We start from the raw sequence: 25,444 nt of genomic DNA on the forward strand, positions 1-25,444 counted from the left end.
GACTTATGTGTACTAAGATCATCTATAAATTTTGTTTAAAATACATTAAACAATGAATATAGAAGTTGCAAAAAATTCTGGAAATTTAAGTAAATCTATAAGACAGTACAACTTGAAATAATGTGGTCATATAAAACAGACATTTTCCAAGTAAAGAACCATTTAATAACCTATCAAACACATATTATGAACATGTTTTTCAATTTCTAATATTTTGCTAAAGAAAGGGAAATGAGTTGATTGACAATCCTGATTGGTCTTTCTTAGCAATTCAAATACATAAACAACATGCAACATTTGTAGTCAACAAAAATTAAACTAAATTTGAAATTATAATTGCTAATAAATCACAATTTATGTTTCTCATAATAGCAACTATTTTATGTTTATCAAACACCTGCATTGATTTGCCATGATCACTCAGTTTATATGCCACACGTAACATATTAGGCAAAATGATTTTGCACAGTGTAATTAGATCTTTTTGTATGCTAAAGAAACAAGCATTCATGCTTAAAACGGAGACAAACACATATGTAAATACACAAAATATATAATGACTTTATGGAGACTATGATTTAAGTCAGTTTAGGAAACTGTGACACCTATTTGTTTCATAGAGATAAACAAAAAGAATGATTTGGATCACTGTGGCATATAATAAACTATAGAATAGAGTCAACTGAATGAACATTAATTATTTCATGGGAATTTGAGATAATCTAGTGCAAGTTTTCAAATTGTTAAATTTATACTACTTTTGGCTAAACAAAGGTCTCATTTCTTTTCTTAATGTAATTTGAAGTTTCAAAATAAAAACATCATTACTACATGTAAATTATTTGTAATTTAACAGTTATTTTTGTTTTTTTGGGTTTTTTTTTTGAGTTGGAGTCTCACTCTGTTGCCCAGACTGGAGTGCAGTGGCCACTCCCGGCCTCCGCAGCCTCGACCTGCTGGACTCCAGCGATCCTTCCGCCTCAGCCTTCCAAGTAGCTGGAATTACAGGCATGCACTATCACGCCCGGCTGATTTTTTGATTTATTGTAGAGATGAGGTCTCGCTGCCCAGGCGGGTCTCGAACCCACGGGCTCAGGCAATCCACTCACCTCAGCCTCCCAAAGGCGCGGGATTACAGGCTGAGCCACAGAGCCCGGCTTAACAATTATTTTTAGTAATGAAATAATTTGCGCATATACACATCAGTGGGAAACCTCAGGCTTAAACTTTTTTTTTTTTTAACCATAAGCCCAGTGTTTAGAAGTTTCAGTATATGGAGAGAAATATGCTGATGTCTGGAAACTAATACTTTTTTTTTTTTAATTTTTTAATTTTAAAGATGTGGGGTACATTTCAAGGTTAGGTGTACAAATGTTTGCTATGCAGGTACCTCTCTGCCCCCATAGATTCCCACCCCCCTCCCCACAGTTACTTTTCAATATCATTTAAAAAAATATGTTCAACATAGTAAGTATGCTGCAGAGTTCCTGAGCCCATGTTTTTCATTTCTTAATTGCCCCAGTATATCTAGCACAAGTAAAAAGTAATCAGTCTTTGGTATTAATTCATTTAAAAAATATAAAACATTTAAGAAATATTTCATGTTTCAGTGTTTTATTCATTTGTTTTGATGTTTAACTGGATAAATATTTTTGGAATATCTGCTTAATGAAAGATAGATAAGGGAATAAAAGACAACTCAAAGAAATCTAGTCAGAATCAATAAATGGGCTTATTGTCCTTGTCAGAATTATTTTTCCTATAATACTTTCTCGTAACTAATTTTTTCATAATTAATTTGTAAATGAATGTGTTCTAATATGTATTAACTTTCATGTATTTTGTTATAATGATTTGTAAATGCAGAATTAAAAATTCAATTTTGCTGGGCTCGGTGACTCAGCCTGTAATCCCGCGCCTTTGGGAGGCTGAGGTGAGTGGATTGCCTGAGCCCGCGGGTTCGAGACCCGCCTGGGCAGCGAGACCTCATCTCTACAATAAATCAAAAAATCAGCCGGACGTGGTAGCGCATGCCTATAATTCCAGCTACTCGGAAGGCTGAGGCGGAAGGATCACCGGAGCCCAGCAGGTCGAGGCTGCAGTGGCCGGCCACTGCACTCCAGTCTGGGCGACAGAGTGAGACTCCAACTCAAAAAAAAAAAAAAATTCAGTTTCCAAATATGCTGTACATGGCAAGTAAGCTTATATGTTTTTATTCTGAGGGAATTTGTAGCATATAATCAGTTTAATTCATCCTTTTATTAAGATATTTAACTATTGTCATTTAAGAACAACACTTACTAGCTTTGTTTACTTACTGGTAGATGTAGAATTCTCACCACTTAAAAGTCAATTTTACCTAAGACCCTTCTTTTAATATCTCCCAACCTATAACTGCTAAATTAATAATTGCCACAGAAGAAAATGAGACTAACTGGAAACATCATGGTGTTGCCACTTTGAAAGATTGGCAATACCACTAAAGTTATTTAGAGATATTTCTGCTCATAGAAAATGGAAGTTGTGGAGCATGAAATCTATTCTATTTGATTTCCTCCTTAATAACTTTCAGTATATAACAGCATACATTTGGATAAAAAGTGGAAAAGAATAGGACAACTTCTTGCGTATTTTACTAATGGCTACATTCATTACAGATACTCAGTTCATCATTCTAAATCTTGCAGAACATTCAATATGCTTCTTAGGTGGACAATCTCTAGAATAACTGCCGTGTCTACTGTTTTACATTTTGTTAGTACGTACTATGTACTAGGCTCTTTTCTTCCTTATGGTTTTATTATTATTTTAAACCTATAAAATAAGTTCTATTATGAGTCTCCTTACAAATGAGACAGGGAACACCTTTTACAAAGAATAAATGTCTTGTACCAGTTACACAAGTGGTAATTTACAGAGCAAGATGGTAAATGCCTAAACAAAGTTTATACAAAAGAACAGGGTGTGAATATGCAAAGGGAGAAATTAGGAAAAGCATATTGGAAGAATCCATGCATTCTGTAGATAGTGAAAACTAGTTCAGGAAGAATAAATAAGAAAGTAATTAAGAAAGAATCCACAATTTACTGACTGAGGTCAAACAGGAGGAATACACATATAAACCAAAAAACTAACAAAGAACAATTATGATGCAAATGCTCCAGAAATTTTGAGTGAAGAGGTAGAAGAATAATAAACCTTTATTAAGTACCAGGTGTGTTCTAAGTACCTAATTGATGCTAAGTTGTAATTTAATTTATAATCCTGGTTTAGCTATAATCTTTTGAGGGAGATGATATTTTGATGTTTATTTTTACAGATGAAGAAACAGATACAAAGAGATTGGTTAATTCTCCAGGGTCACTCAACTGTTTGGGTCATAGAGCTTAGTTTTGAAACCAATCAGTCTGGCATCATAGTCTGTGTTATTAACCATTATACTATCCTACCTGTCCCACAAGGTGAAATAACACATTTAGGAAAAAGCAAGAAGCTAAAAATGAACGAATACCATAACCACAGTTATCAAATATTTTTGTTTTAAAGCCTCAGAAATCTAGGCTTGGAATGCCCAAAGTGGAAACACTAAGATGTAGCTGAGCACCCGCAGATCTAGTGGCAATAATGAAAGCTCATCTTTCAGGGTCCTGGAGGGAGTTCAGGGAGATTTTTCAAAGTGATGAGTACAGTTATTAATTTATTAATGATAACTTAGGTAGCTTGTATGTACTGATCAGATGTGTGTACATTTGGTTGAAGTTACATCAACTCATAATATTCACCCAATACTCTTGATTGAGGATGACAAGGGCTTAGTGAACTACATAATGTAAACAAACTCACATATCAAATAACCAGTAATAGCTTCCAGGAGTAACCAAACTTGGGCACATATGATCAGGCCGTAAGTGTTATACATACATATTTATTGTTGTTATATGTTGGCATCACAGTCATGACTGGAACTTATATAATTCCATAATATTATTGTGAAACCTTAATAACTAGGCATCTTTATTGTCTTGTGGGTTGGTGCTGAAATGGAAAAATCATGGAAACAGATGGAGCAAATGCAGTCTTATTCAGTAAATTAAGTTCTTCCAGTAAACAAAATCGTTTTGTTGCATGAAGGAAAAGAAAACTGCAACAGTCTCACTGGCGAGAACAGTTATCTTTTGAATAAAAACATAAACAAAAGTTTCAATAAGTTACTTTTCTATTGATTAGAATAGTATATTGTGGGCTTAACTTTGACATTGTGTATGCTTGGGCCTTCAGTAAAAAAGTTTTAAAAACACAGACTATTTCCTTTCCATCTGATTGCAGTTATAAACTGAGATTTAGGGGTTTAATGAAGTATTTAGTTAATACTGGAATGTTGTAATTTTTTTATTATCTATTATAATCTACACTGTATTCCACTTTTTAAAAAATTGCCCTGGAATGTTTGTCATTGACTAACAGATAATTTATCACCATAGACAACACCATAAATCTAAAGAAATTATGTTTTAAGTTATTGCTGTTAATCTGCACTGGTGCCATTATTGTTTTGTATTTGATAAAATATAGCTTTATTTTTTCTTTTAAAATCTTTAAATTTCTGTATTTGGCAAATTTCTATTTGATTTATTGACTTTTCATTATTGTTCTATACTATCAAACCAGAGTGACCTGGTAAAGAATTCATATTTTGTTTTTTATAAAGTACCTAACATGTTTGACGTTTAAAATATATTAACTATGAGAAAAATATTACTAATTTTGAAGTATACCTCTTTAGTGTTAGAACCTTTTTTTTTAGCTTATTTTACAATTGATACGTATTGCTAGATGCAAGAAAATGCTGTAAAAAATATTTCAGTGTCACTCTTAGTAATTGCCTGCTTTTAGACATTTTCACATCCTGCTAATGAACTACACGTATTCAAGCTGCCTAGTTTTTACTTGAATTTATCATCCACTAAGGGCTACTTAAACCTAGGTTATCAACAGGAGGAAACAGATATATACTTGTAGTGCCCACTGTGGTTAACCTCTGACAAAACTTCCAAACAAAGTCTTTATCTGCAAAATTATGGATTTTGGAACATAAAAAGTTCTAGTAGATATTAAAAAACAAAATCAATAAATTTAGTAGTTTAATCCCCTCATGCTGAGAATTAGACATAAATATATTTCCCTAAGATTAAGGATTTTATTGCCTTGGGAAAATGTGGCTACCATGGAAAAAATATTGGTTTGAAGTAAATGAAGCTGAAAGGTGTGTAGGACTCCAATAGTGAAAAGTGCTAAATGATTTAGTAATGTCTTTTCTAAAGGAAAAATCACAATCTGTTAGTTTAGTATGAACTGGAAAAACTTGTGTAAGAAGTCATTCTACTTCATGCAAGCCTTCCAAGATGATAAAAGCCAGTATTTTGGAGCAGTTAAAAGGTATTCATAGAAAAATAAGCGAGTCAATAATTAAAAGCACTTGACTTCTAAAACACCAAGAAGACAATGACAGCATTGCCTCTTTCTCCCCAAATAGGCTCAACTTCTGAGTATACCTCTCCAGTACAAAAACGAATGGAGGATTACTTCCCACAGGGAAAATAACCATCCTGTTGTGGTATATCAGGTTGATAATGGATATGAGCAATAATGGACCATAGAAGAATCTTGTGTTTTATTTCAATCTTTATGTGTTAATTATATTAAATGCCATAACACTCCAAATTTCTGACATAAATATACACAGTTCTGTTAATAAGTCTGTTGAAGACATAGTGTAATTTTTGGAGTATTCAACCAGATGGGTGGATGTGTCCGTAGAGCATGTAGTAGTGTTTTTATTATTTGTATTGTGCCTTTTATGTTTTTAATGCTTTTCAATATAATAAGTCTATCAGTGCTGGCCTTCATCAGGATAGTTGGGTGCCCTGCCTACCAGCATTCTCATGGGAATAAGAAGCAAATAATGAGAAGAAAGAGCAATGTGGGAAGCAGGAGTATGTTGGTAAAGTGTAAGCTTGCCATAAAGGTATACTAGAATTTATCAAAGCCAGGTTGTTCAAGAAGTGCTGTCAAGACCAAGTAAAATGAAAGATAAAAAGACCTATTCTCCTTGGGAATTGAGGACCCTGAGCAACCAAGCAGACAGCTTGCTTCAATAGCTGTCATTGACATTTTACTGCTCTTGGGAGATGAGTGTCTTGAGTACCCAAAAAGATGGAGGAGAGAGCACAATAGTAAAAATAAGTGGAAAATATAGCCAGGTAGCCTTTCCTTTGTGTAATACAACGGCCCCACCCTATATCCTTTTTGGTACCTCTTGGATTCCTCAGTATGGTGGTCACTTCCTTCCTAAAATTTGATATCAAAATAGTGAATGTTCCTGAATATCTGGACTTTAGGATAAATCCCTTATCTTACAGCTAAAATACACAATGAGCACTAACCACAATCAAATGCCCAAAGAAATTTGTTGCTTTTCTTTTTTGGTTCATTTCTTTCCCCTAGACTCCATTAAATAATCATTTCATTTTGACTGTTTCCCATAATAATAAAATCCTAATCTCACACCAGCCTGAAATGAGCATTGAAAGAGGTTGCCTGTCAAATGTGTCTCTCTTCCATATGTAACCCCTGTGATGGGGAACCACAAAGCATGCAAAATGAAGGCTGTGTGTGCTAAGACAGAGGCTCAAAAATCTGTTTAGTATACCAAATAAGAATCACTCAAGAACTTGTTAATAAATCTGCATTTCTGGAGATTCTGATCTAGTGCCCAGAAATCTGTAGTTTTAAAGCATCCTAAGTGGTTCTCACATAGAACCAGGTGAAGAAATCTCCATAAAATGCACATTCTACCTCAGTCTTGCCACACACTATTTTTTAAACCTATGGCTTAAAAGTTTAAACAAGAACAAGTACAATCTTAGATAGAAGTCCTTTGCCCTCCACTAGAGCCCACTCTGTAAGAAACTTGGTATCAATCTCTGTTGGTCTCAAGGGCATGTCAAAAACCTCTGACTTCTTAGTTAATGGATTTCCAAATTAAGCATGGGGTAGGCCTAGAGGAAGAATATTAGCTCAGCATGTTTCTTGTGTAACTAATGGGCGGCACATACTGTCTTAGGCACCACATACCGTGAATAAGACTGGCAAGTTACCCAAAGCAGAGGTTATATTTTAGTGGGAAGAATTAGGAAGAAATAAGCATGCAAATAAATCAACTAGATCAGTGATCCCAACCTTTTTGACTTCAGGGACCAGTTTCGTGAAAGACGATTTTTCCACAGAAAGGGGGCTGGAGAGGGTACTTGCAGCCGTTCCCTAATGATAGCATCACTACCGTAGCTCCACCTCAGATTATCAGGCATTAGATTCTCATTAGGAATATACAACCTAGATCCCTTGTACACACAGTTCACAATAGGGTTCACACTCCTATGAGAATCTAATGCCATCGCTGATCTGACAGGAAGCAGAGCTCAAGTGGTAATAAGAGCAATGAGGAGTGACTGTATATACAGATGAAGTTTCATTCTCTTGTCCACTGCTCATCTCCTGCTGTGCAGCCCCATTCTTAATAGCTATGGACCAGTAACAGCCTATAGCCTGGGGGTTGGAGGTCGCTGAACTAGATGATTCCTGATACTGGTAAGTACAGTGAGGACAGTAGAGCTATTGGGATGAAGGATGATTGTGGAGAGACGTAGCTCCTTTATATAGGATGGTCAAGAAAGACCTTTTTGAGCTTATGACATGTATTTGAGATCTAATGAATGAAACAGAGGCAGCCTGTGAAAATCTAAGGAGGAAATAAACTTGACTTATTTGATGTATAGAAGGCTGGCATCTAGTGAACCAGCCAAGGAGTGAGATAGTGACTAGCTAAATGCTTTGTGTGAAATTGATCTTGTAGATTCTTAAATGTCCTAATACTACCATTGTTCAGATGTGTTTTATCTGAGTTACTGTTTTCTTTGGTTGGGCTTTGAGTTTTTTTAACAGTAATATATAAAAATTGTTTTCTTTTGATGGACATTATGTAAGTGATCCTTACTATAAAAGCACAGTTTTGAATTCTCTGGTAAAAGGTAAAGTCAGTGATAATGTGACAATCACATGAATAACTGGATTTCAGGGTATTTTGTTTTCCATCCTGAGTTTACAGCATTTGCTCTTTGCTGTTTTATATCATCAAGCAAAAATCTAATTATTACAGTGGTCTTATAAATCACTGAGATTATCTCTTATCACGAAGTCATTATAGGCCAAAAAGGAGAGATTAATTCTCTGCTTTTATAAAATGACATTCACAATAATGTCACTTTAATTATATATGCCACTTTATTCACTTCTATACGCCAGCAGCAACAACAGAAAACTCCTCATAATGTTTGCATTGTCTAGAGCCTATTTGTTCAATTTTTTAAAATTCTACCTGCCAGATTATGCTACAGTTGTATGTTAGTTATTGAAAATGCTTAATTTTTACAATATACAGTCTGCAATCTGAATTAATGTCTTGGTATTAATGTCATGGACATGGAGAAGTAAAAAGCAGTTATCCTTTAATTTTTAGCCATGGACAGAAATTGAAACACAAGGGTAAAAAAGGCAAGAGAGGACAGAAGGGAAGAGGAAGATGAAGAAAGATAATTTAGAATGTTTCTGGATTGTCATTTACTCCTTAAATCTCTGACTCCAAGCACCAAAATCCCGTTCTTTCTGGAATCTTGACATTGTAGGTACAGTCATTTTGAAATGCCACTTGATATAACATTTATCAAGTTCTTAACAGTTTCTAGGAACTCTTCTAAGCCCCTTATGATATTAACATATTTAATTGTCACAATAGCCCAGTAAAATAAGTACCAATATCACTTAGTTGTATAGATAGATACACTGAGACTCAGAGAAGTTGGGTAACTTGCCCAAGGCCACTTGTACAACAGGGATTGGAGCCTGAGTGGTGTGGGTCTAGATACTGGGCCATTAAATGCTATGCCACATTGCCTCTAATGGCTTTGATACAACCATTCTGTCCTGGGGATGTTTTTATAACAGCCCAAAATATGATTATTAAATTTACTGCTAGAATAAAAATTCCTTATAATGTTTGAAGCCTGAGTCTCACCCCTTCGTAACCTGTTTTCCTGTTTTCCCTTAGCTTTACCCCATATTTGACCCTTGTCCCTCTGATAGGTATCCACAAGATAGAGAGTGCCAGTAGCAAAGGTCATACCCGTTTACATTTGAAGGGCTATATAAAATTCATTGTAAGAAGATCTTGCTTTATACTTTCTTTCCTTGAAGTTTCTTCCTTTGACTTCTAAACTTAATGGGAGGACATATAAAGATACGTTTTTCTAACCTTTTCTGTTTTGTAGTATTTGATTTGCAATGTACATAAGGCAGACATAAAGATTCCTACAACTTGAGAGAAACTGGTGCTTGTGAAAAGTATTCTATACCAACTGTGATTAGAAAGGGCAAATCAGATCAGTTAAAAATAGTTATTGTAAGCCGGACTCGGTGGCTCAGCCTGTAATCCCGTGCCTCTGGGAGGCTGAGGTGAGTGGATTACCTGAGCCCGTGTGTTCGAGACCCGCCTGGGCAGCGAGACCTTATCTCTACAATAAATAAAAAAAAATCAGCCGGGCATGGTAGCGCATACCTGTAATTCCGGCCACTTGGAAGGCTGAAGCAGAAGGATCGCCGGAGCCCAGCAGGTCGAGGCTGCGGTGGCCGGAAGCGGCCACTGCACTCCAGTCTCAGTGACAGAGTGAGACTCCAACTCAAAAAAAAAAAAAAAATTGTTATTTTATGACTTGTTAGCAAATAGGTTTTATCTTTACCTTTAAAAATGTTGGTAATAGAAGATGTGGCTAATTCAGTTTAAGTATTTTCTTAAAATTTTGTTATATATTACATATATATATATAAAAACATTTTGTTCTCTCATTTTGTTATATATTACATATATAAAAACATATAAAAGTTTTAAGAATTATTTTGTTATTTATGTCAGTTTTGGCAGCTCCAAATGTAGCCATGAAAGTCTCCTCCAGAGTGGACCCTGGCATCTATGCCTGGTAATAGTTGAACCACAACACTGGTTGTTCTTTCTTTCCCCTTGGTTAAAATATTACATATTATGACAAGAAAGTATATGATGTGCATCTCACAAACCAAATTCCTTAAGGGCTCATTTACTCAACTCCTAGGATTAAATAAATAATTTATAAACAGTTCTAAAAATGTGACATTACTTCAAAAAATGGAAGAATATGCTTTGGAGATGTCTACAGGGTGCCTGTTGCTTAAGAGAGGGAAGAAGCTATAAGATTGCAATCCACAAAATGGCTGCATTAGCGGTTAAAGCTCCTTGTTATTTACAACCATTTTTGTAGTCTTTAAGATTTCCAAAAAAAGAGTCCATCTGTATCTGTTTAAATTTATAGAGCTTTGAGTCCTTAATAGTTGCTGGTCTTTGGTGATAAAGACAGAAATTAACAGTATATAACATTTTTTAAGTCATTCATTCTTGTTACAGTTATTTCGTTAATGAATGCCTTTGACTCATTCATGTTTCTATGAACTTTTATCAAGTGAAGGAATGTACTTTAAAATATTTCAATAACTTGCTTGTAATTGTAACATATAATGTGTTAAGATACACTGCTTTGGCTTACTGATTTCTTTTCCATTAGTACATTCATTCTGTGCACCACTTAGTGTTGCAGAAACTCAAACATAAAGATATTTTAAAATATTAAATGTATATATACATATATAAAACATATAAAATATCAAAGATATCATAATGTGATAGTTGACAAGAAAAGCTTTGGATCAGGCAAATATGAAATTAAACCCTGAGTCATCCATCTTTAACAGTGGACTTGCCAGGGCACTTAACCTCTCTAAACTATATTATTTCCTTATATGTATAATAGAGATAATAATATTTATTTCTTAGGGCTCTTAAAAGTAGTAAGTGAAATAATAAGTCCTGAATAAATAGCTTTTAAAAAGAAATTTAATAGCTCTTCCAAGAAATTTGGTTTGAAAGAGAAGGTGAGAATATTAAGAAATATCCTTTGCCAGTGATTTTTTTTTTGTGCTGTGTTATACAGTTTTTATTATTCACAGTTTTTTCTCCTAACATCTGATATTAGAATGCAGTTTATAAAAGCACTTTTATAATTTGCATTTAATTGGAATTTTTTTCTTAGTAGTACATAAAATAGTGATGTGCTTTACAATTGATGACATTTTAGATTGATCAAAATATATATCAACATTTCTTTTTATTTAGAAGCCAATAATATCTAGTGGCTATGTTTTCAGACCTCATTTGGGGGCTAAATTCCTGACTCTTTCTTGGCATCATATTGTACCTGCAAAATGAAAGCCTATCTCATGGCACTGTTAGAGTTACATTAGAACATGTATATAAGTTTCTTAGTACAGTGTTTCATGCAGAATTTTTATTTACACAATGTCAATTATTGCTATTATTATCCTCTATTTTCTAGTTAGTTTGTATATTAGTAGACCTGGATGCTGTAGCCAAATTTGTCACTAATTAACTTAGGAATTTTGGGCAGAGGATTTAGCTTTTTTGTGTCACTTTCCTGTTCTACAAAATAATGCGTTGGCCAGAATGAACTCAAAGTTAATTCTGGCTCCCAAATTTTGTAATCTTATCTAATTCAGAGTTATAATATAATGGGACAATAAAATGAATTTTATTTGTTTCTTTCAGTTTGTGGGGATATCCATGGACAATTCTTTGACTTGATGAAGCTCTTTGAAGTGGGGGGATCTCCTGCCAACACTCGCTACCTCTTCTTAGGGGACTATGTTGACAGAGGGTACTTCAGTATTGAAGTAAGTCTACATCATTTCTTCTTAGCTGCTCAGTTTTATATGGGTCGACAACATCTCAGTAAAATAAGATAAATGAATGTTATTGCCTTAAGAAAATTCATAACAGTGAAATTTAGTATACTTAATAGGATGTTACATATTCTATTTCAGTTGATTTCCAATTTTTGTAAAATTTTGCCTTCTGTGCACTTTATATATTTGCAAATTTGTATAAGTTACATTCTATTTCCAATTGAAGGAACTAATCAAAATTGATAAAATAAGCAGGAATGTGTTTGCATGTTTATAATTGTGAGACAATTAAGTTACCTTTGTAAATGGATATCAAAGTGCATGTGTGTCTGTGTTTTTGTTTGTGTTTGTGTGTGTATGTGTGAGTACACTTACAGCTGCTGTATTTTGTCTTTTTTGGCACCTGTCATCTAACTAGGGTAATTTGTCAAACTCATTAATTAAAACAAAACAGATAACCTTTGAGTGGAGGTTCTTCCTCAGCCTCCCATCTGCATCTGCTTTAGGTAAGTAGAATTATGTTCAAAATAAAGGCAAGGGCCTTGTTTTATTCCTATGTTTTGTTCTTCTTGGTGCCTAACATGATGTATCAATAAATATGTACTGAAATAAGTTTTAAAAAATCAGAGCTCATGTATAGTAGCTGACATTAAACACGCTTTCAAAATAGAGTTTTAGAAAGGAAAACTATTATTATTATTATTATTATTTTGAATCGGAATCTCACTTGTTTGCCCAAACTGGAGTACAGTGGCACACTCATGGCCACCACAGCCTTGGCCTGCTTGGCTCAGGCGATCCTTCTCCCTCAGCCTTTCCATGTAACTGGAATTACAGGGACGTACCACCGTGCCCGGCTAATTTTTTTATTTATTGTAGAGACGAGGTCCCGCCAAGTTACCCAGACTGGTCTCAAACCCTGGTGCTCAGGCAGTCCTCTCACCTTTACCTCCAAAGTGCTAGGATTACAGGTGTGAGCCACTGTGCCCAGCCAGAAAATGATTATTCTTAGAGAGAAATCAACATTATAGAAGTCTCATGCCAACATCATATTTGTAATAATCATATAAAAGCATTATTTGATTTCTAATTTTATTATATTTTATTTACTAAAGGAACACTTAATGTTGAAAACATGTCACCTTTAAACAGCTTTTGTTTTTAAAACCATAATATCAATTTTGTTTTTTAGTTATTTAATGACCTGAATATATGAATATAAATATGTATAAACATATACATATTACTGTTAATTTTTTGTACAATTAAGGATTAAAAATTTCGTAATTATTCATGGTAATGATGAGGGAAGGAGAGGCAATGATGTTGTATAAATGTTTGGTGATGTTTCCTCCATTAGTAAACAAATATTGTCAAGCACATAAAATATATATGAACTATGATCATGACTGTGAAAAGGGTAAAAGAAATGTAGTATACATCCTTATTCTCTAGAAACTTAGATCTATGTTAGAGTATACATCCATAAAAGTCTACATAGAATCAGAAGCCTAGAATAGGTGGTCATGCAGGGTTCAGTTATTCAAATGAATTATTAAAATCTTGTGATAAGATACAAAAAATACGTGGAATAGAGAAAAGTGGAATTGGAATTGACAAAAGTAAGAGAATATTGAGAATACAACGTGGTTGGGGAAGACTGAGTCAAAGAACAAATAAGATTTGCTGGGAGGGAAAGTGAAGTCAACAAAAGTACAGAGGAAAGAATTAATGAACTTCATGAACTTTGTTTTTGTTCTTGGGCTAATATGACCAGCTTAACTGATATGGAAGGGCAACTGAGTAAAAATTTTGTAAGACTTTGTATCACATTAGGAATGGTATCTGTAGGAGTAATAACAAAACAAACATCCATAGTGGTGGTTTGGACAAGACAGACATTTGTTTTTCCCTCTGTAAAAGCCAATAGACAGGCAGATCAGGGCTGGTGCAGCCCAGCATGGTGCCAGGGCCCAGATTCCTTCTACTTTGTTGCTTTGATGTTCATGGCCTCATTCTAAAGGTAACCTCATGACCCAAGATGGTTATACCAGCTTCAAACGTTGTCTCCACATTATATTCAGCAAGAAGGAAAGGAAGAAGGAAAAGGGTATGTCCTCCTGTTTAAGGATGTTTTCCGGAAGTGGCACAGTTGCTTTAACTTGTATCCCAGGGACCAGAATTAGTCACTATAATGATTCGTATGTAGTCAGGTTTGAGAAAGACTGGTAGGCAACAAACAGCGTGAGAGGTCAAGAGTTTCTGTTATTCTTCTTGAATTAGGGTTATGTAGAATCTAAGTAGATATTTAAAAAAATATTTTAGTACTCTTAAGTTCATCTTATTCATTTAATATTTATGATACTTCTAAAAAAATTTCAAGGATGAATTTGAAATAATGTGTTCTACTTTCCTTGAATCTAGTTTTTCACGTGAGGAAATGCTGAGACTATCCATCCTTTGGGGTTTTTATTTTTTAATTTTTAATTTTTTACTTTTTTTGAGTTGTAGTCTCACTGCGTTGCCCGTGCTGCAATGCAGTGGCACGCTTACAGCCACCTCAGTGTCGACTGGGCTCAGGTGATCCTTCCGTCTCAGCCTTCCAGTAACCGGAACTACAGTTGTGCGCTACCAAACCCGGCTAATTTTTTGATTTATTGTAGAGATGATGTCTTGCCAAGTTGCCCAGGCTGTTCTTGAAACTGTGAGCTTGGACAGTCCCTTCACCTCAGCCTCCCACAGTGCTGGGATTACAGGCTTGTGCCACCATGCCCGGTCTCTTTTGGGATTTTATCAGCCAAATGATGTCATGCTATGTTGTAAACATTTTCTGACATTGTAACATTTCTGGGTTTTAACAGTGTATTTTGTATCTTTTTAAATGTAATAAAAGGCCATAACACTTTTTTATTAATTTGGTATTAAAGATAAAGCACTAAGTAATATGTTCCCTTAGTAACAGTTGGCAGGACAGGAATTTTCCTTCTTTGTCCCGCCAACTGTTTTTTTTTTTAACTTAAAGAATGCAGGCTTATGTATCTCTGGCCTCAAACCACTTAAAATTTCTTAAACTTTTGCTAGAGCTTTTTATTTTTAATATTTATTTATTTGTGTGTATATTTGTTTGTTCATTTATTTATTGAGTTAGCCCCTCACTCTGACACCCCCGCTGGAGGGTTCATTGCAGCCTCGACCTCCTGGGCTCAGGTGATCCTTCTGCCTCAGCTTCCTGAGTAGTTGGAACTACAGGTCCATGCCACCACACCCAGCTAATTTAAACAATTTTTTTGGTAAAGATGAGGTCTCACTGTGTTCCCCAGGCTGGTCTGGAACTCCCACCTCTGCCTTCCTAAGTGCTGGGATTATAGGTGTGAACCACACACCCAGCCTAATTAGTGCTTTTTAGAGCTTTTTTTTGTTTTTTTAAGTGAGGGAGTTGAGAAGCAGTCATCATTTATTTGTTCCTTAGCAGAGTTTTTTTTTTTTTTTTTAAATCTTCAATTAATCTAGATATTTGACCTGGAAAATTGCTATATTTTGTGTAGTATGCTTCTTTTGAAATTCAAGCAAAGGATCAAAGAATCAAAATTGAATCTTGGTGACATATCAAACTTAGGTATCATAGGACATTAAAAGTTCTAAGATGCATGTATCAGAGGCTCCATCTTCAAAAACACCTTTTTAATTAATCTCCAAGTATCTGAGCATATAGCCCCAGGGACTTGGCACAAACATACAAGAATGACAAAATGTCCTATACGTGAAATAGTCCATTTTGATTAGACTGTGACTTTTGTGGTACTTTGGAATGGCTCAGTGATATTATCCTCATATTTAAAATAGAACAGATATTTATATGAAATGTACTTACTGAGAACACTTTGGGGATTTTTATTGTGATTAAGGAAGCTGACATTGTTAGCATGTTTTAAATACTATTTTTGCGTGACTTGAATGATCTCATTATTCCTCACAACTCTGGAAGGAACATGTAAATGTGCACCCTTTGTGGGTATCAGAAGCTGAGTCTCAGAAAGTGTCACGTGTAGTAAATGGCAGTGCTGGAGTTCAAAGCCCGTGCTCTTTCCATTACCCCAGGACTTGACCATAGCATATTCAATAGACGTACCACAGAGTACTACAAAAAATGCACACATCAGTAATGCAGAAATTGGTAAACACTGTTACATTTACTCATGCATATGCAAACAGGTATACATAGGCCTCTTGCCAACTATATAATCTGAAGATCAAAGCATTAAATATAAAATGTCCTCTGTGGGTACAATACTGTTGGTTTCAGAAAAATCCTAGAATAAGTGTTCAGTTTTCCAGTGTGCATTATCCTAAGAGGCTTCAAAAGGTTCTTGATTCCTTTCAATAATTCAGGGCTCCACTACAGGTATTCTCCTTTGACTATCCTCTGGGCGAAAAGGAGCACTTCAATTTAATTTTTACCAAATCAGCTTTAAAGAATAGATTCAAATTTCAAACAGGCTCTGCTGGGTATATTTACAGGCACTAAGTAATGTGCTCTGGGCAGTACATAGAGCTCATTTTATGTACTCTCTCCCCACTCCCACCCCTGTCTTCTCCTTTTGCCAAGATTAGAAATCATTTACCATAGTTAGCCCAAATAAGACAAGCAAGCTTTTGAGTAGTGATAAAAGAGGTAATTTTGTTTTGAGTAATAAATTATCTTACACCAAATACTGTTCTTTTCGATCATTGCATTACGCTACCTTATCTCTTTGATCAAGCATATGTGTATATATAGGCCCACAGCTGAGTGTGTGTGTGTGTGTGTGTGTGTGTGTGTGTGTGTGTGTGTTTTCTGAGAACAGGAGGGAAAACTCAGAATTGCAAACAGAGGCACACACAGCTGTTTCCTTCTATTCACTTCCTCAAACTCCTGTCTAGCCATTCTTGAACTTAGTGAGATGACTCCTTCTGCTACTCACATGCAGGTCTCAACCCAAGTCTCAAGCACGTTTAAGCATGAAGAGTTGTTGTATTTATTATCTGTGAATTCATAGACCAGAATGGACCACAGCAAGTCATGCAGTGTTCCATCTTCGGCCTGAAAATATCAAGCAAGCAGTACAGCAAACAATGTTAGGTGACAGAATAATGTCATAGACTTGAGGAAGAAATTGTCTGGCTGTTTTCCCTGTAGCCAGTTGTCTTTTCTCTCACTGCCTCTCTGCATGCTTGTCAGATCAGCAAATGATGTCTTGGAGGAGCTACATTTGACATTTCAGGAGTTTGGATCTTTTGCCAACTGATGTACATCCTTCACTTAATTGTCCAATGATTGAGAAGCAGAACTTTTGATTGGAATGTTTCACAGCACAGATAGTTACATTAGAGAGCGGATTGTTATATAGCTAAATCTGTATATTTTCTTTTTTACTTCTTTGTCTCCCCTTCCACAGCCATCTTTCTCTGTACAATTTTTCAAGAATTCTTATCATTAAATAGCATAAATTACAAAGTAAATCATTACACAGTTATTATCAGCAAACCAATTCAACTAATTTTAAAACTGATATTCTTAGTGCTGCTTCATTGGGAAAGATAGAAGAAAATTAAATAGGAGAAAGCTATGTCTGTGAAAAAAATGAATAAAACAATAGAGTATGCTCTATCATCTTTCATTTGAGTAACAAACTAACTTTTAAATGTAAACATTTGTTTAATTAAGAGTAAGAATGGGAAGACAGTAGGGATTCAGTTGAAGTGATTAGTGTAACTAATTTACATCTTACCAAGTAAAAAAGGCCAGTGTGATAAGGCCCTTTGTTTATACCTTAACCACTTAAGTCAGTGAGAATTTCATTCAAATTAGCCATCTTATATCACATAGACAAAAATAATTAATTTTATTTCAGTAATTTCATTGATTGTGAAAATTTGTTTTTGAAAAGAGACTTTCCTTTTTTTAAACTAATTATCAGGGTGTGATTTTACAGAATATCTTTTTTTTTTTTTTTTTTGAGTTGGAGTCTCACTCTGTTGCCCAGACTGGAGTGCAGTGGCTGCTCCCGGCCACCGCAGCCTCCACCTGCTGGGGCTCTGACGATCCTTCCGCCTCAGCCTTCCAAGTAGCTGGAACTACAGGCACGCACTACCACACCTGGCTAATTTTTTGATTTATTGTAGAGATGAGGTCTCACCAAGTTGCCCAGGCAGGTCTCGAACCCACGGACTCAGACAATCTACTTACCTCAGCCTCCCAAGGCGCAGGATTACAGGCTGAGCCACCGAGCCCGGCTACAGAGTATCTTCCACTCCAGAATTTTAGAACTTTAGATGGCAAAATAGCTGCCAGCAAGACCCTGTTGTGCTTGGCAGCTTTTCTCCCACCATGGAGGGTGAAGGCTGGCAGGCCTCCACTCTCCAGTCCACCCTTACCCTTTCATTTACCATGCCACTTCTTCCATATTGGCTGCATTTGTGGTTTTATTCAGTGTTTGGGACGATATGTTATTCTTGTCACAGAGGAGAAGTAAATAAAATGTAAAAAAAGGATTCTTATTTTTAGGGTATTTTGAGCCAAAAATTTGAAATTGAGTTGTTATTCATTCTCTCTCTCTCTCTCTCTCTCTCTCTCTTTCTCTCTTTCTTTCTCATTCTCTGTCTCTGTCTCTGTCTCTCTCTATCTGTGTCTCTCTCTGTCTCTCCCCTCCTCCCTCCCTCTCCCCTTCCCCCCCTCCCTCTCCCCCTCTTTTTCTTTCTCCCCCCACTCACTCCTCCCCACCACAGCTCCCTTCTCCTTTTGTTCCTTTTTTTGGTGTTTTGTCTTCCTCCCTTTCTTCCTTTCATCTTTTTCAAGTACTGGAGAGGAGCTGATATTTCCTGAGCTCCTACTAGGTGCTTTATATCTCCTACCATATACTAAGTCCTATACATTCATTAAATAATAAGATAAATTAAGTATATATTGTATCATTTAGAAAGTATAAACATATGTTAGGAATATTTAGCATACAGCATTTCTGTATTATTCTTTAAGGTTTCAGTTATAAAAGAGTTACAGTAATTAGACTAGAGGTGATAAAGCCACATGCTAATATAAAAACAGTCTTTAACAAGTTAAAAAAAAGAGAGTGTGGGTTCCAGAATGTGATTTCTGTACTAGTTGTAGTTTAAATTTTAACTGGAGAGATAGCTTTGGTTTAAAATAAATTGTTACAGTCCAAAATACTGTAAAGAGGTAAGATTTGTTATTACATTACCAAAAGAATATTGACTGGGAGGAAGCACAAGAGAGCCTTCTTGGTGTTGAAATGTAACCGGATCCGTGTAGTGGTTTCATGGGAACATACATGTATAACAATTAGTAGGCCTGTAATTTGAGATATGTACACTTCACTGAATATGTTATACTTTATTTAAAGAAAAAAATATTTTTTAAAAGTTAGCTACAGTGCAACTAAAGTGTGTATTCTCTCTCCCAACATATAAATAAAATACACTCAATATAGTAATTTCATCATGTAAATATATATATTTTAAAGGACTTTACATACCTGTTTATATTCCAAATTAGACATTCTAAGACAACCAATTTGAAAACTATGTAATATATATAATGTATTATATATATAACTTTTAGATTAAGATTATAGCCTTATGCACTTTAAATTGGGAATAATATTCTCATTGGCATTAATTTATAAATATCTCCTCTGAAATGGGAGACAAGCTTGAGTAATGCAGACTCCTTTTATTAAAACACATAAGTGCAGCTGTAAAACCCAGTACATAGCAGAGACTCATAAGCCACTAGACTACCTGCTAAGATAATAGGAACCTTTACCCATATCGACAGATCATGATACTTCAAGGATCACTTGTATAGGCCATTTGGTTAACTTTTCAAAAGTATTAATATATTAGTCACCTGAACTTTAGCTAATAATTATAATCAAAAAATGGTCTTTAGAAAATTAAGTAAAGCAACATATGTATAATTTCTAATGGTCATTAGAAAATTAAATAAAGCAACATATGTATAATTTTATACCAACCTATTAGTTTTGTCTACTTTAATCATAATTACATAGTTAGAAACAATAACTTGCTTGAACAACACAATAATACACACTCATTCTAATAATTAGTGTTTTCTTCAAAACATAGGCTATATATTCAAACATAATTAGTTTTCACACATTTCATAAATTATCATATAAGATGACAGAGATGATTATTCTTCATAGATAGCACAACAAATAAATTGTCAGTAACTTTTCCTTATAAACATTCTCCAACATTACTTTATATTGGAAAGCTGATTATCAAAGTATAAATATTATGGGGTTTTGTTTCAGATTTTAATAACTAGAATTAGAGTTGTCTTAATATTTTTGTGGTTTCTGTATCTTCTCAGCTTTACTTTTAGAACATATACTTCTTGAGGATAAAAGAACAGACTTATTTTTCAAAGCAGTTTTCTTTCCCTGTAAATTCTTAATGAATATCAGATGAAAATATTGAAATTGATGTTAATACCCAAAGATTTCAGTTGTCTTAATATACATTCCAGGAAGACTGTGTCAATGTACATTTATTCCCTACCTGGTGAGTATATAATTGACCATCATTTTACATAGACTGCAATGCCCAAGTAACTAATTTGAGAGTTTTAAGGTATATGAAATGTACTCCCTAGATATTAGGGAGAGTTTTAAGGTATATGAAATGTACTCCCTAGATATTAGGGAGTACATAGATATTATAATTAACAAATAAATAAAAAGTAAAATAAAGCTAGTTATTTTATAAAGCTAATTTTGTTTTTAAAAGCAGGTAATATAGGCCAGACTTGGTGGCTCAGCCTATAATCCCAGCACTTTGGGAGGCCTAGGCTAGTGGATTATCTGAGCCTTTGGGTTCAAGACCAGCCCAGGCAACTTGGCGAGACCTTGTCTCTACAATAAATAAAAAATTAGTCGAGCGTGGTAGCATGCCCCTGTAGTTCCAGCTACTTGGAAGACTGAGGCAGAAGGATCACTTGAAGTCCAGCAGGTCGACGCCGGGGTGGGCGTAAGTGTGCCCCTGCACTCCAGCCTGGCCAATGGAGTGAGATTTCAACTCAAAAATAAAAAATAAAAAAACAGGCAGTATAAATGGAAGACTAGGAAAGAAAAAGCAAGACAAAATTGGAAGAACGACACTAACAAACTCGGACTAACTTGAACTGTCTCTATCTTCTATTTTCTATCAGTTTCTCTTTGTCTCCCTTCTTCTTTACCCTCATCATCTTGTCTTTTATTTTGGTGTCTTTGAAATTAAAGCCTTTAGTTTTTGAGATAGATAGATAGATAGATAGATAGATAGATAGATAGATAGATAGATAGATAGATAATAGATGGATAGACAGATAGATAGATAGACAGATATAAATTGAAGGTCAAGGAATCTCACTACTTATACCAGTATTTTCTCTCATACTTTCACATCAGTATGTATTTTTACTAGTATATTTTTATTTAAGCTTCTTCCTCTTTCCATTTTTCTTCTCTCCCACTCCCCCAGGCCACATAATTTTCCTTTTATTGACCATATTCAATCCATTGTTTTCTTATGGTGTATGATCTTCAGTGTATATATATTTTAGGTGTTGATGAACCTTGGCTTTGTACCAAGGTAATGTTTTCTGTTTGATTGTCAGTATCCTCCCTATTAAGGCCCATCCTTTTGGGGACTTTTGGTCATAACACATTTGAGTCATGTATTTGTGATATGTGAATAATGGAATGCTAAGTATAAAGGAAAAAATATTTATTTTTATAATTTTTATTTTTATTTTTCTCAGTGTGTGCTGTATTTGTGGGCCTTGAAAATTCTATACCCCAAAACACTGTTTTTACTTCGTGGAAATCATGAATGTAGACATCTAACAGAGTATTTCACATTTAAACAGGAATGTAAGTATACTTCAGGTTTCTTCCTTTAACACAATATGTACTAAATAGTAATTGCAATAGATACATACATTACAATATGATATATTGGCTAAAAGCCAGAAACTGAAAGTGACACTATTTCATGTCATTCCATACATTTTTTCTGAGCGTGGACACATGAGAATTCAAAATTTCTTTTTAAATTATAACTTCTCTATAAAATGATCTAAGAATTTGAATTAAGATTTGATATAATTTTTTCTAAGAAACAAATGATTTGGGGATACTACTGTTTAGAACAATAATTCTACTTTTTAATCTTACATCACTCCAGAAAAGCAAAAGGAGGGCAAATTGAACCACTATGCCTCTATTTTTGGAAACATTAGATGTACCTCTAGTGCATTTTGTAAAATTGAAGATAACTTTTTCATTTAGACACAGATGCTAGGAGTGTGGAGTACTCCTTTTAAGTTTTATTTTCTTTCTCTCAATTTTCCCCATTATCCACTAAAACTTATGAAGGTATATAAAGCCTTAAGTTTTTGTTTCATATATAACCCTAGATAAATTAAAGACCAGGGAATCACACTACACATAACAGTATTTTTCTCTTTCAGTTAGTCCTATATTCAATGGAGCATAAAGACTTCTCTCAAAATGTTAGATATAAGTCAAGGGAAGAGTAATGTATAATGAGATAGAAACAACTTTAGAAAGTTTCTTACCATCTACTTTGCTATAAAATCATTCAGGAATATCAATCAGCTTTATGACCATTTTTCTGTTATTCTTTCAGATGTCTGTGTATATATTTTTATGACACATTTACAGATAAATAGCCAGAATGTATATAAAAGTTTTCTTCTTTGCTATACAAAATGTTATGAAAAATTGTAAAATATGGATAAATGACAGAAACAAAAATCACTAGATAAACATGTTAATATGTAAGTCTTAAAAAGTTGTATTTAATTATTTGTGGAATTTTGCAGTTTTGCTAATAATATGGTGCTGTCAAAAAAATAAAAAACCAAAACTATTTCAGTGAAATGATTCCAGCTATAAATCACGAGAGTAAATATGTTTATTATCACATTTTAAAAGGTAAAATAAAGTATTCAGAACGCGTATATGACGCCTGTATGGATGCCTTTGACTGCCTTCCTCTGGCTGCCCTGATGAACCAGCAGTTCCTGTGTGTACACGGTGGTTTGTCTCCGGAGATTAATACTTTAGATGATATCAGAAAAGTAAGTTCTGTTATTTTCCAAGACTGATCATTTTGTGTGCTTCAGTAATAAATAGGATACATTAATTATCCTGCCCTTATGACTAACTTTATCCTATTGAATTAAAATGACTTAAAGTGGTCATGAATCTCTTTTTTGTGTTAAGTTTTTATCTAGATTATATTAACAGGCATCTTTCTATTTTACATTGGCTATTACAGTTACTTTAGCCAGCAAAAAGAGGAGTTAGGTTGAATGTGAAAGTGAATTGTGGCTTTTTCTTGAGAAAATGTAATAATATGGGATAGTTTTATGTAGTACAAGAGACAATCTTTTATCTCTTTGGTTATGTATCTAACTCTGATAATTGCAACAATGTATGGAAAAATTAGAGGGTGATTTAACAACTCAGTATATATATTTTTGGTGCCAAAATCTCTCATTGGTTCCAAAGAGAAAAAGCACTGTAAATGTGCTATTATGTTATTTTAAAGTAATGTTAGTAGAATTATTTTAAAGTATAATTATTTGTTCACATTGCTATTTATAGCATATGCGATTGAAAGATTGTGTTCTACACCAAGCTTTTTATCTAGAACGCCTAAGTAAAATTTTTCTGTGAGAATCATGAACAGTTAAAAGCTATATTTACTATAGAGTCAAGTTCCTCTACTTGTAGAGACCTAAGAAAATATGCTTGTGCTTATCTCAAAGAAGGATAGAAGTAATTCTAATCTTTTATTATTAGTCTTACTGGTACTTTTAGAAAGAATAAACTAATCACATCGTTCTAAATTAATGTATTAGATCTATAAAAATCAAGATTTTACTGTGTTTTATTCTGATGATTTGTACTGCTTAGTATTTATTTATTTAAGGCTAATGTATTATAGATAGACTTTGGCTTCAAATAAGTGATGCACTTATCTCAATTAGTACAGAATTTATTACTTAGGTATAGATTTACTTAAGAATGATCATGGACACAATTCAAATTCTAGCTCTTGCTTATCATTTAAGGATCATTTATACAAAGACCCCCTTTGTGTCACTTCTTTAAGTGATTGTCATTTCATTGTTTTGGGGTTTTGTTTTGTTTTGTTTTGTTTTTGCCATTTCTCAATGAAGTTTGGAACCTTCATTGCCAAGTCTCAGACATCTATATGTTGAATAACATTTCAAGTTCATTCTATCAGTTGCCTTAAGTTATTAAATTAGTACACAGCGTTTTCCCACCATATTCAGTGGAGAAGGAGATCAAGTATTTTATCTATTCATGTATCCATGTATCATGTTAGTATCCTGGTAGCCACTTACTGAAATAGATTTGGAAAATATAATAGGTTGAAACAGAAATAAGTGTAGTTGTTTTGTTAGCAAATGTTGGGCATCAAAGACATGAATTGATGTTTTATTCTCTTTCCATGATCAAATTTCATGGAATGCTTGGACAGAAGATGAGAGACTACCAACTGTCCTCCTAAAAAAGGAGATTAGTGAAAAGTTCACACAAAATGGCATTTTCATTATTTGAACAGAACTGATATAGTAAATGCAGTCCTTTGCTACAGAGAATAAATAGAAAGGATAGAGCTATCAGGCTATTTTGTTGAAGATGTAGTCATCATCAAAGAAAGCTATATACCTCTACTACTGAATACATACCATTTTATTTGGTTCTCATTTGTTATGCTTCTTTAATACTTTTTTCATGAAACTCATGGTGTTAAAAGGAAATACTTTATTAAATATGAACATATTTCTATATCATAAATCTCAACTATCATACACTCAGTATTCCTGTAAAAGTTCATTGGTTTTTAGCGAAAAACTATATTTAGGCAAGTAAAACATTTAAATTCTCCCTAATACTCTGTTATTGAGGTTCAAGTGTTCAGGTGTAAAAATAATATAATACTTTCCTATTATAAAATAAATGCATGCTTTTTATTTTAAAAATCAAACAAAAGTACACTAAATAAACCTTGTTTCCTGCTTTGTGTGTTTGTGTCCTTTTTTTAAATTGAAACATGCCAATATTTATTAATTTTTAAGTTTTAATGTTCTGCATACAATAAACCAGACATCTTTTGATGGATAAAGGATTGAAGGCAACTTCTAAGTCTTTTTTTTTTTTTTACTTTTTTTTTTCTTTTTCTTTTTTTTTTGGTACAGTTAAGGGTTAGGTATACAAATATGCTTCATTCAGGCACCCTTGTTGATAAGAGGTGTCTCCCTGTCCCCAGACAGATATTTACTACCATTAATCCCATCTCCCTTCCCCTCCCCCCCATAGTTTCCCATCACTGTCAGTCATTTTCTTATAGTATTACGTTGTATGTTCAAGGTCCACTATATGAGTGAGAACATGTGATACTCAGATCTTTGTTTCTGTGA

At 34.2% G+C, this 25,444-nt stretch overlaps 1 protein-coding gene across 6 annotated transcripts in view; it reads left to right on the forward strand.

The window, feature by feature from the left end:
• PPP3CA (protein phosphatase 3 catalytic subunit alpha) overlaps positions 1 to 25,444 on the forward strand; it is a 324,678-nt gene that overhangs the window by 217,148 nt on the left and 82,086 nt on the right. For all 6 annotated transcript variants that reach the window (XM_008061335.1, XM_008061336.1, XM_021714081.1 and 3 more), the window contains 3 exons: positions 11,765 to 11,889; positions 21,725 to 21,836; positions 22,923 to 23,068. In XM_008061335.1, coding sequence (XP_008059526.1) covers positions 11,765 to 11,889; positions 21,725 to 21,836; positions 22,923 to 23,068 — 383 coding nt within the window. The remainder of the gene's footprint in view (positions 1 to 11,764; positions 11,890 to 21,724; positions 21,837 to 22,922; positions 23,069 to 25,444) is intronic.

This window comes from Carlito syrichta, unplaced genomic scaffold (assembly GCF_000164805.1).
Source record: "Carlito syrichta isolate Samal-C Ts95f unplaced genomic scaffold, Tarsius_syrichta-2.0.1 Scaffold305210, whole genome shotgun sequence".
NCBI classification, from domain to species: Eukaryota; Metazoa; Chordata; class Mammalia; order Primates; family Tarsiidae; genus Carlito; species Carlito syrichta.